The sequence below is a fragment of the Rhea americana genome, unplaced genomic scaffold, assembly GCF_003343005.1.
Source record: "Rhea americana isolate MKP2758 unplaced genomic scaffold, rheAme1 scaffold_26, whole genome shotgun sequence".
Lineage (NCBI taxonomy): Eukaryota > Metazoa > Chordata > Aves > Rheiformes > Rheidae > Rhea > Rhea americana.
In genome coordinates, this window is record NW_028186379.1 from 3,946,631 (window position 1) to 3,959,509 (window position 12,879).

A 12,879-nucleotide genomic window follows, 5' to 3' on the forward strand; every position below is an offset into this window, starting at 1 on the left:
CTGGAGCAAAAGGCTTGGGGGCATTGCTGGAGGGGAGACGCTCGCAGCCTGCGTCTGCTGCCGGCGCTGCGGGGAGGCTGCGGCTCTGGGCTGCACCACGTCCCCAGGACCTTGGGTGCGTCCCACCTCCAGGGTCTCTGTCTTGCAAGCTGGGATCCAGCAAGCGAGCAAGCCTGGAGCTCTCCAGTTGCAAGCGTCCTGCCAATTTACCGTTCTGCCAGCTGACAACCACATCCTYGCTGGGCAGCACCCAAGTCAGAAAGAAATTCATTTTGGTTTTCTTTAGCTCCCTTCCTACAAAAAATACCCTTCTGCGTTTTCCATGTCAGTATGGAGAGAAAACGTTTTCAGACTTGGAAAGCACAGTTCTCGGCTTCTGGGCTCAGCCTTAGTGTGGCCACACGTTCTTAGAACAGGTTTTCATTCATTCTTCCAGGGCTTTTAGCATTATTCATGGCAATAGTTTTTCCTTCCTTTCACATTCCTTTGCCTTCATGAGATTGTCCAAAGAAAAGGAAGATACAGTTTTTTATTAATTTACACCCAGTAATGAACTTACCCCCAAAGCCAGTGTGTACCTGTGTATACAAACGCAGTTCTTGCTTTCTCTGGAAGCTTTCTCTGCCTCCACGTTTATCCATACTTTTTTTCTTTGGAAATCCAGTACTGCCAGTGATTTTACTCTTCCTGTTACAAGATACTGCTCTCGTTGCCAGTAAATTATACTTTCTTCCTTGCTGTGAGTCTCATTCAAGTGTTTATTGCTACCAGTTTGATGACATGAGCACAGGCAATAATAACAAAATATTCTGTTTACAAAACTGAACTGGCTCCAATGCTTAGAAGCATTTACAAAGCAACTACAACTGCAATAGTGTTCAAGTCATGTGCTCAGTTATACATTTCCAGCTGYTTTCTCCAAACTCTTCTCTTTCAATCCATGCTCCTGCTTCTCAGTTTCACTCAGATTAGGACACTTGGCAGGGGAGAGATTTAACCCCTGCAGTGAAAGGGTTTGTCAGCCCAGCCCCGCCTGGAGGGAGCAGCGCAGGAGCTATGAGGACTCTGTGGTCCCCTCCATGGCACTGCTTGCAGTGGTACATGTACACTAAACATCACTCTAGGAGAGCACCACAGCCTTTCACATCTYTTTACCCAAATCATGGCTGCCTCCAGCCCTGATCTGTGTGTGCGTGTACGTGTATGTTCACGACTGCAGCATCCAACACTATTTTAAAATATGCAGCATTTTTCAAAGGTTGATGAAAACAGGCTTTTAAGGAATTCCTACCTATACTGCTGGATTTCCTTTGCCAAGTAGAGATGCATGTCAAGATGCCTCCAAAAAATAATTATTCAGGCACAGTAAGTGTAATACGTTGTTAGGCTTTGAGGACCTCAGAGACCTTGGCAGCCCAGCCCGGAGTTGTCAGTCCCTGCCCYGCGATGCCACAGAGCTGCTGGGCTCCAGTTGCACTATAGGCCCCTCAACCGTGACCCATGTATATATAATGACACAATCTTTTTCCTAACATGGTAGATACTATATTTGAAAAAAATCAAGTAGGAGAGAAGACACTGTTTATGGGAAAAGAGACAAATATTGGCGTATCTTCTCAAACGTTGCACCTGAAAATGTGTTACCTGTTCATGAAGGTCCTTGAAGCACTTTAAAATTATCCTGTGTGCAAAGACTGCTTGCATGACCCGAACTAAGGTAATCAGCCAAATCAACTCAGAAAGGCTACCAGGATGGTAATGATGACTAACAGGTAGTGTTTTAATTATTACAGTTTTTCAGTATGCTGTGCAGCTAATCCACCTAAGGCTCCTCTGGTYTCTTGTGCAGACATGGAAACGGCCATTGGGTGCATAGTGCTATGATCAAGGTCACATGCAGACCGAGTCTCAGGCTGGCGTTCCTGCTTCTTAAACTCATAAACAGATCATCATATGATAAAACACTGAGTCTGCTAAAACAGGACTAAGAACTTTCCCCCCGTCCTACCTAGGCTCACACTTGAACTAGGGACCTGGACTGTTGCTGGGTTGAGCAATCACCCAGTTACCTGAGCACTCAGGTTTTCTGCCTAGCTTTAGTTATGGAGTATTTAATTATTCCTTCTAACTATGAAACATAATTTTCTTTTTTACGAAAAGTACTGTAGCTCTATTTAAAAAATTAGAAAAGACAGGCTGCTTTCTGTATTTCYGCTTACATACCAGCTGCATTATCATGGTACCTAATGTAAATAAGAAAATAACTAAAAAGTCCTAGGTCTGAAAGCTSTGATAAACAATTGTAAAAATTTTTTAAAGTTATACCTCGATCAAAGGCCATTTTCACATCTTCAATGTGCTCAGTGAAGCCTGAAACTCTGTAGAGGCCCTCAGATTTCAAACCTGAAATATAAAATTCTTCGTTAACTTTGTTTTAACAACCAACAAATATTCACACTTAAAAACAACAAAGCTAAAGTTCCTGTAGGTCTAATAAGTGTAGCAAAATTATTAACAGCAATGTTAAACTTCAGAGCACTTGAGAAAGAATCAAGGTAATTTAAACTTTTTTTCTGAAGGATTAAAGAAATTTAAAATTTTTATTTTCTGAYTTTGCTAGGAACATAATACTAGAGGAAAATACTGCCATTTGCTAATGCTGGAGCATGCAGTGTTATCAGGAATTATTCATTTTATCTGAGAGATTTTTCAGGACGTATCACAGAATCATAGAATCAGTAAGGTTGGAAGGGACCTCTGGAGATCATCTAGTCCAATCTCCCCGCTCAGCAGGGTCACCTAGAGCATGTTAGACRGGGTTGCATCCAGGCAGGCCTTGAAGATCTCCAGAGAAGGAGACTCCACAACCTCTCTGGGCAACCTGGTCCAGTGCTCCGTCACTCTCACAGGGAAGAAATTCCCCCTCACGKTCAGGCGGAACTTCCTGTGCTTCAATTTCTGCCCATTGCCTCTTGTCCTGTCACASRGGACAACTGAAACGAGTTTGTCCCTGTCCCCTTGACACCCTCCCTTCAGGTACTTGTACACATTGRTAAGATSCCCCCTCAGCCTTCYCTTCCCCAGGCTRAAGAGGCCCAGCTCTCGCAGCCGTTCCTCAYRGGGCAGRTGCTCCAGCCCTCTGATCATCCTCGTAGCCCTACGCTGGACTCTCTCCAGTAGCTCCATGTCTCTCTACAATTAGTAAAGTTTCAAAGGTCTTCTTACCAGTTGCTTAATAATAAATAGCAATGCAAAYAAGAGACTGCCTTCCCCTACGATCACATTTGTTCCCAGGTCTGCTGTCACCCTTTAGTTATGCACATGACAGAGGCTGTTCTCCTCCCCGTCAGTGCAGCTCTTGCACTGCTGGAGAGCTGCGCGTTGGCACAACACTCCCACCTTTCTCCATGCCCACACAAAAGGGTTGCCAGCAGAGCAGGCTGCTCGCTGAACGCAGTTAGGCAGATGTCACTTGTTTTAACCCCAGAGTTCCTTATTGTGACCATGCACCATGCTAACGTACATCTAATGCACTTTGTTTTCTTAAGAGCAAAATCARCATTTTAAAAGAAATAAATAGCTCTACAGCAATTAAAGAAATGGAGAGATGTTGAAAAGACAGACTGTGGACAGATTCCTCTTAATCAATAAATGCACAAGTAGGTATTTATATCTCAAAGGCAGCAGAGCTTCCTGCTGTTTCATCTGACTCAGTAAAGCTCTTCTGTCTTAGACCCAACTATTCTTTCTATTTGTTTCTGCAATGATGATATAATCCCGGTAGAGATTTACGGAGCAGAGCAGGGGATTTAACTGTAAATCTTTGATCCATTTCAGCAGATGATGTGTGGCTCTGAAATCCCCACGGCTAGTACCAATGTGTTGCCATGCAGATTACTGCAGTGCCATGAAGTCAACATTATGAGATTTCTGTGCTAAAGCTATGACTAACCAGGAAATTTGGCTTATTGGGTAACACCACATACACATTTGCCAGCAAAAGCAAAAATACATGATCTGATTGATTTKTTGCTGGGGATATGGTATTTCTTCAGTCTGGCATGCCTCTCTGCATAGCAAAACCTGCCACCGGCTGGAGCTTTGGCTGTGACATGCCAGAGCCACGGCACCCATCAGTCCATAGCAGAGTGTCATGTGAATGAATGGTGCTGCCCTGAGTAGCTTGTAATGTATTGCAAAATGCCACAATCTGTGACCCCATTTGGCTCAGGAATTTCACTTGCGTTCCTTTTCCCATGATGCCCTGAAAGGTTATTAATAACAGGTTTGATTTAAACTGATTACTCTGAAATTAGAAGTGTCCCTAGGTATGCTAGAAGAAAACAAAAGTAATGAAAAAAGACACATAAACATGAACTTAAAGTTCACTTTAAAGTTCACCTCTTTCAGAAGTGTAACATAATACACGTTTTGACATGTTTTTCAAGAAGCATCCCAGTAAATCGCATTATGAAATGTCACGATTTAATTTTACTAGCTGATGCAAAGCAATGTATCACCTCCACTAAAAAAAACCCTTCTCTCATCCTGTCTTCAGTGTACATGAAACTACTATTTTGTTCTACCTTGGCATGAAATTCAGCTTGTTTTTATTTTATCGTGTCTGCTGCTTTCCAAAGCGTAACACACAGTTCTAGCCAAATGACAGTTTCAAACTCTTACAGACCTCTTGCTTCAATCTCTCGGATGCAAGAATCCACAACCATCGGCCTCTGGGTGTTGTGGGCTTTCACTAGGGTGGTCAGATCACAACAGTAGACCCGTTTTATCCTCTTGAGGTCTGGCTGACAGTCGTTGGGCACGTATTTGGAGCACTGCTTATGTACGTTCAGCCCACAGTCTGCAAGCAAAAGTTTGCCAGGTTAACTACTTAATACTAATTCTGATAGTTTTTCTTCTAGCCATTTATTTCTTTAGTCTACACCAAGCAAAAGGCATAACCTTCCCATCACTCAAAAAGCTAGAATAAATGTTAGTGACTTTGTTGGCTTCTCAGTATATAAGACTGGTGGATTTAGTGACATTCAGTCCACTGTGCTGCTGAATTACTGAAGAGGAGAAAGAGCAGAAATCTCCCATAAAAATGTTATGGGCAAAAGTGAACTCCAGCATTATTGTTTAAAAAGCTCTAAAAGCTGTGAATGTTCTTCCCCCACCTCTGGCCTGACGGCTACGGTTGCTGCACAGCTGCAGATGCCTGGGTCAGCTCATGGTCGGATGCTTAGCTCTAGGTGTTGCATTTGAAAGGGTGGGACTTACATTCTGGGCATTTTAGTATAGCTTTCTATAAAATTAGTAAATTAATGACTGTCTTCTGCAGGACAGCTTGTGGCTTAGCACTGCTAAAGGATCAAGGACCTAAAATTCACGCAGCTCTTAAATTCTCCCTATGCTTGAGCCGGTGTGCTGCCCTTTCCCGTCTGCACTCCCGCTGGGCTGCCTTTCGGCTTGGGCGGCTCTGCGGTCACAACCTCGCCATCCCAATCCCATCACTTCACTGGTGATTAAGGTGAGCCCGATGTTTAGTCTGTAAATCAGTTTAAGCATATAAAATGCTGTGAGAGGCATGATGTAAACAAAAGCGATCCAGACTGCAAATTGCTTTCGGTGTCATTCCTGAGTCAGATTCTCCTCTTGGTTATCCTGGTTGGTTTCTATTAACTTAAACATYGCTGCTTGATCTCCACAAATTGAATTTTTCTAATGGCTTCAAAAGTTCAGCCAAATAAATTCATAAGCCTCAGTAAAGCAAACACCAACCTCATGAGCAACACTGGCTCCTAGAAATGTGATTGCTATTTTAACGCTTTCCCACAGTCATGGCTATCACYGACAGTACCTTTTGGGTAACTTAACATTTCTAGTACCACTACTACTAAGCTATGGCTTTTTCATGTAGACTTACAGCCTAAGCCATTCAAAATACAAACACATTACCTGCAAAACATTTCAGTAACATTCTCTGCAAAATATTAATCAAGCAAAATCATATCATCACTACAAACACACCTACAAGTTTTAATAGAAGTGTGTGGGGGGGGTTGTGTGGTTCTTCATACAGTAATTACTGCATAATACATTATTGTTCTGTGAAATCCAAACAAGWGTGAGCAGCTGCAGCTAGGATCCTCCCTGCATTGTTTTCAGTGCTCTTTTCCAGGCATCTGAAGTTAAATGCAAATGCATCTGTCTATTTAGAGTTAAACATTAGTAATTTAATGAGAGGGAGTATTATGTGCCATACTAAATACACCTTTTCATAAGTTTAATATTTTATGTATGAACAAATACAGCTATATGCACTAATGATGCCCAGTTTCTGTATGCATTAGTTTTTGATCTTGTGTTTAAGATCAAATAGCTTGAAAAGCAAACAGTTACTCATTTTTTTTGTTTTTAACTTTCTTTTCATACTCTTTGTCTTACCATAATTCATGTACAGACAGAAGAGATGTTGCAGTAACTGTGACTGCACTTACAAATAATTTAAATTTCTGAAAGGTATATTGATTCTTTAAACTTCTTTCTAATTTTTTTGTAACAGTCACCTCCTYTATCCTGGAAAGGCAGATATCAGGGTCAAACATGTTAGGTGCCAATTTGAGCTCAGGAACACCCAGTAGTTCGGGCAGGAAAAGGTAAACCAGCAGCATATTCAGTTGAAAAACAAAAGCAAAGAATGAAGTTATGAAGCCCCATTTGCAAGGCACCAAATCCGATTTCAGTTCCTGAATCAAAAAGATCATGAGGTAATGATTATTGCATTTTTGCAAGATGATTCTTTTTCACATTAGAACAAGCAAATTTAAAATAATTAAAAAGCCGTTAAAATGCTAATACTGTTCAGAGGCATCAGAAAACTAATCCTTCTGGGACAATGAAGATCATATTATTTGCTTTCCCCTGAGGTGGGATATTTAAGGCGTGCAGCAATACACAGTATTTTTATTGGAAACAGGTGACAGATTTTTTTTTGCAGATAAGGGTACTTTTCAACAGTTGGTGGCAAAAAGATGAGCTATGAAGCCTAGTTTCCAGCTGGCATTTCCAGGGGAAAATTTAAAGATATCATAAAGAACCCAAGAAGAATTCATGATCTATACTCCCAGGCATGGGCATGACCAAGGTACCATCAGCAGGATGTCACCTTCGGTGAACAAGAGATGACAGCTTCATTTCTAAACCAGCCAAGGCAGGAAAATATGCAGGACATTTCTAAATGCTGYGTTTGGAAATCTACAGTCAAATTTCCAAAAGAAAATGCAGTCCAGCTTCTTTTCCAGGAAATTTTGTGTATTTGTGTACACTTGGGCACTCCAGGATGGCAAGTGGGAAAGCCTGCTATCCCGATTGTGTTAGGTCTTCACGTTTGGAAAGCAAGAAGACCTTTACCTGCCCTATCAGAGATACTCTCCTTTGCTACCAGCAGGCCTGGCCTGTGGGTGCTGCATACATACCATTTCCTTTTAAAACACATAATAGGCTGTACTTCCCAGGACTGGGCAAAACCACAGCGCTCCAATTCATGCAGAAGGATTTCTTACCACGTTTTGTAAAGTAATCCCCATGCCTCCTGCCTGCAGGGAATGCGGACTTAGCGGGGGGAAGACATATATCTGAGCATTTCAAGAGCAAGACAAAAAATGCATAAGAGCTACCTGAACATCTCACTCCCTGAGCGATAAGACCCCACATGAAGTTGGCACAGTACTCGCACCAGTGCGGACCTCGAAATGTGTGGACCTGTAACACAAGTGGGGGAAAAAGAAAGAAAWGGGGTCACTGGGAGGCAGATGGTCTGACAGATGGAACAAGTAAAATGGATAAACAACAGAGGACTCAGTAGGAGTATATCTATAGCACACAGTGCCCACATCTTTCCAAAGTCTGGATAAAATAAACCACGGGAACAGAAATTTGCTTTGATCTTGAAGTTTATCTTTCAATAGGTTTAACATAACAGAGAACTGGGCTGTGTATGACACTGAAACCAAATCATTTYTGCTGGCGGACACTTCAGCTAGCAAAGTTAACAGCAGAGGGGAGGAAACCAGGTTCACTAGTCAAAGGAGAAAAAAGTAAAATTAACAATCCAAAGAACTGCAGTCAGTGCTTTTATTTGGCTAGCTTACACAAAACAGGGCTGTTCAGAGGTTCACGCTCTTCCACAGCTCACTTGAAAGCAAGGGAAATGAAGGGACAGAAAATCCCTRCAGTCATACCACATGCTGATTCCTGGGAAACATATGCACCCACAGAGCTAGTGCAAAACCATGGTACTCACAGAGCAATTTTACTGGAAGTACCCGTGTGGTACTTGCAATACTACGCAGGTCTTAGGATGCTATGACTGTGGTGTTACATTACATTTATGTGCAAGCACACTGAACAAAATTCAAGGGGAATCAMTGTATCAAAGGAAATAATGAATGATTTGTGCATTTATTCCAGGCTATGCTTGGGTAATGATCTGATTTTGCACACTTGAATCCATTAGTGTATTAAGCAAACTGACCTCACATAGGCAAAAGATGCTGTTAGGTCCTTTTTCAGTTCAGCAAACTTCATTTTGCTGCAGTCTACGTAACAGTAAATACRAAAAAGACCTGCGGCAGGATGACAGAACGTACTGGTTCCTCCACCACTTTTTGCCACAACCCTGCTTTCTCAGTTAAAATTACAAAGGCTGTAATGGACGRCCTTTTTATTTAAGATATACATTCTGGTAAAGCAAGCAGTTCATTTTCATTGGAAAGAAGAGTAAACACTGAGGTCTATGCCTGTGTAAACGGACATGGTATGAACTAGATCTGGCCAGAGACTTAATTGAGCTTAACAAAACATAAATCATGCACACTCAGGCTCCTAATGTTTCCTTTTCCTTTTCTGTGTTTTTGTTTACCAATCCTGCCTATTGCTGAATGACCACTTCTGKCCGCTGGCATGGGGGAAGTGACCCGTTTACTTTTCATGCAGCAATCTTTAGCTGGGAAAGAGAGGTTGTTGCCCTTCTCAAATAAACCTTGCAAAGTTTTTAGCCAAACATTTGGCTTGTTAATGTTTTAGCCCCATTTGTCTGCAGCACCACACTTATACACGTCTGTATTGTTAATTGTATATGGTATTSGGAAGATGAAATATTGTAATTTTAAGACAGACCCCTCTTTCTGATTTAATGATAAAACTGTGACACTTTTACTCGGAAGTGCCTGTCAACAAATTACTTCCGACCAATTACTCATACACTCACGAATTACATGAATAAGCTTAAAGCAATAATAATTCTTCCTCCTTCCTCCCTTTTGAYAGTAAAGGGTCAAAATTGGAACATTTGACTAGATCATATTTATTTTCTGAAATGAAGTTTTAGCTCTCAGTAAAACATATCCCTGGGAAACAAAGCTTTGCAATAAACTTTGCTATATATATATTTTATATACATGTACATTACCACTTCTTGCCTATTTCATAGCTTATTTTGCAGAGGGAGTAGCATGAATTACAGGCAAGGCTTTTAGCTGGGGTAAATTGCAGTACTTAACATCAGCTGATGACCAGAGTTTAAGGCTTATATTCRGTGTGACCTTCAACACAAAACCGTGGATAGAAAACTATAGATACGATTAACGATGGCTGCATTTTTAGATTGATAACCACATAATTAGTGGGTCTGCACCTGCATTTAATCGTGAATGAAAAGCATGTGCTGTGGGAATATAGCTAACTGTATCTTYTGCTTTGCTAGGGTTTCTAGGAGCTAACCTTCTGAGAAGTGGCTGTGAAAGCTCATTCAGTATTTTTAAAACTGCACCATTTCACGTTCTGCTGAGTGTACATCACAGTTGCTAGGATATTTGGGTCCTACTTGCTTGCTTTACAGAAAGCTTAATTCAGCTGATCTTGCTGCAGCGTATTTGGAAAATGGTAGTTGATTATTTCTCGATCTCTTCTGTCACTAACAGGGAGGAGCCAGCACCGCCGAGGGCTCCAGCGGAGGTGTGCTGACTGCGCTCCCTTCCCTCGCTTCCTTCAGCCCGGGGGCCCTCAAAGATTATCGTTTACTTTAATTTCTCACAGCTCTGCATTTTGGCTCAAATGGCAAGTTCCCAACCAAAATACCCTTAAAAAAGCTAGTCTTGGTGATTTCTGGTCCAGCTGAAACAYGGTAATAGCCGCTATCACTAACTGAGAAAGGGAGACCTCATTAAGTTTCTATACRAAGCTGTAAAAATCTTTTAAGATACAGTTTTGAACTAAGTCTCTTATTATTGGCTTGCCATTAATTTCAAAGAATGGAAGAATTCTGTCTTTATGAACATAATTCACTCCAAAGCTTTGGGCAGATACTACATGCAAAACTTCTGCGTGGTAAATGGGAATTTTGCTTTCAAGATTGGGCTCATAGCTATTTTAAACAAGGAGAGGTAATGGCAGAAATCTTAGTATTCCGAGATGGGTTTGCAGTTTTTGCCTCRTCTTTTGTAACGGCATCATTACGCGTGGACTGGACTTGGATTTTTGGAAAAATTATCAAGATTTATTTACTATTTGTCCCTATCCCATTCTGCACTTYCAAGAAATCTCGGTGTATATAAAGCATAGGCTTGCGCTGCTTTTGCTACAGTCTACAAACAATTTAAACTGTTAAGAAGAATTTACAGTGAAATATTTCTTCACATACACCAAAAACATGATGTTTCAGACTACATATGTACCTTCCTATTTTCTCCTTTATCTTGTTTCCACATTGTCTAACTCCTTCTAACTTTTTCACTCCGTTTCCTTTCAATTTCATTCCAAGTCTTTCCAATGGAAAGTAATTGCTTTCGCATAGTCATCCTCTCTGTTGGCTACCTTTGAGCTCTCACACAATCTTACACTGATCTGGCTATTTGTGTTGCCTTCCTGTGCTCTGACCTTTTCCTTTCAATACTTCAGTGTTCTTGCTTCCAAATGACAGGATTTATCCTATACCTACTATCTCATTAGGTTTTCATCTGTGTCTGGTATTTTAAATAAGGAGTATCTACAGAGGGAGAAACTAAGATAAAAGTTACGGAGTCCCAACACAGTGGCAAAACAAAATAATCCTTTAACTGTATTACAGAAATAAACTAAAATTTGCCTTGAATTGAAATGTGTGGTTTTTATAGGAATTACATGGTGCTGCTTCTGAGACAATTTTGGTGTTTATCTGGCTGATCTTGAAGATTTTTCTATTTGCATCCAAAGAAAACAGAGAGATTTTGCAGACTTTCATTTGAATACATGTGCATTTTTCCCTCTCTGGAGGACTCCTGCTGAACCTGAGCAGTTTGCAGGGAAGAAAAGCTGACTCTGCTGTTATTTCTGTCTAAATACATACAGATCATCTTCACAATGTTTGTAAAGAAAATTCTCCCCAACCCTTCGTCTCACGGAAGCAGCGTCTATCTGCAGTGAATAACGCAAGCGGAAACTTATACCAGAGCCTTCTTTCTCCTGGTAGATCTTCTGACTTGCCAGCCAACAGCTCCCTTTACTCCAGTAGCCCATCTGCGACTGACACCGGCTTATGCTAGCTTGTCCTGCCAGATAGGAGCCAGCTCCAAACCCAAACCCATGTGATGGTGTGGTGTGCTCAGGATAAACCCAGCTTGCTGGTGAACTGTGAGAGGTGAGATGAAGGCACAGTATCATCCTGACCAAGATGGTTTGCATGCCCCAGACCAGCTGGGAGAGAGTGAGCCCCTCTCTTCCTGCAGTTAGCCAGGCCCTTGTGTTAGCGTGATGGCAACAGAAAAACTTACCATAGTCTCTTTTCACTGCTTACTCCCCAGTCTTTCAGCTACATCTCTGAGTGGGGTCTAGCACTCTGATCTCATGATGTTATTAAACTAAAAAATGTGAAATTATCAGAGGCTTTTTTTTTTTTTTTTTTTTTTTTTTTTTGCTTCAGAATTGCCATTGAACAATCTAAATAACTCTTTAACAAGTCAGTCTGAATCCTAAATCTCTTCTCATTCATTGGCTTGGAGTACCTTGCAGTTTGGGAGAGGGTCTGAATCAGACAGCACGGTTGTTCAGAATCTCATAGCCTGGGGCACTCACGCGCCATACTCCAGTGCTGCTTTCGAATTTTGACATTTGTTTGGAAAAGATGGAGAGGCATCCAGATCTTGCTCTGAATTTTGCACTTTGAGTCTATTTCTTTATTTTGTGCTTTTTCTCTTCTAGTTGAACTGATAAGATCCTTGGTATAAGATCTGCAAAATTCTCGTCAGTTTTACTAAAAATGTGACCTTCATTTTTATGTTTCTTCAGGCCTATAGAACAAGAGCTAAAGAGCTTCTGTTCATGAAGAATAGCCCGTGGCAAGATTATGATGGACATTGTGGCATGTAACCTTTGTTCCTAAGAACTGAAATAAATGACACAATCCATGTCAGTATTCACTTAAGAATGGGAAAGACATCTCTTTGAATGTCTTCAAAACAGCACCTCCTTCAGAGAATTCCCCTATCATTGTAACTTGTATGCTGTCAAAGGCCATTAAGAATTTTGCTGCAAGACCCATAAAACCATTCCTTCTCTTTCAAATCATTTAAAACATTTTTGTAATGAATTTAGGAGCATACTAAAGATAGTAGAGTTGAATTTAGCTGAGTTTCTACTCTAAATATTCTACTCTAAGCATTCTATCCACATCTGTTGTTTAACAACTAGACATATTTTAATATTCTCTTTTGGAAAATTAACTGCTTTTATAAAGTGAATAATATATTTGTTCATTAACTAAATGTAGCACTTATAACTGGCCTTTCTTTCTGGATAATGTATTTTTTAAAGTTACTTCCTTATATTTTTTATTTCATTTAC

General features: G+C 40.9%; 1 protein-coding gene across 1 annotated transcript in view; it reads right to left on the minus strand.

Moving 5' to 3' along the window:
- The window catches only part of CHN2 (chimerin 2), a 132,596-nt gene that overhangs the window by 8,148 nt on the left and 111,569 nt on the right, over nucleotides 1-12,879 (minus strand). The window contains exons 9-11 of the mRNA XM_085307621.1: nucleotides 7,680-7,764; nucleotides 4,688-4,861; nucleotides 2,326-2,403 (exon numbers count right to left, since the gene is read on the minus strand). Coding sequence (XP_085163747.1) covers nucleotides 2,326-2,403; nucleotides 4,688-4,861; nucleotides 7,680-7,764 — 337 coding nt within the window. The remainder of the gene's footprint in view (nucleotides 1-2,325; nucleotides 2,404-4,687; nucleotides 4,862-7,679; nucleotides 7,765-12,879) is intronic.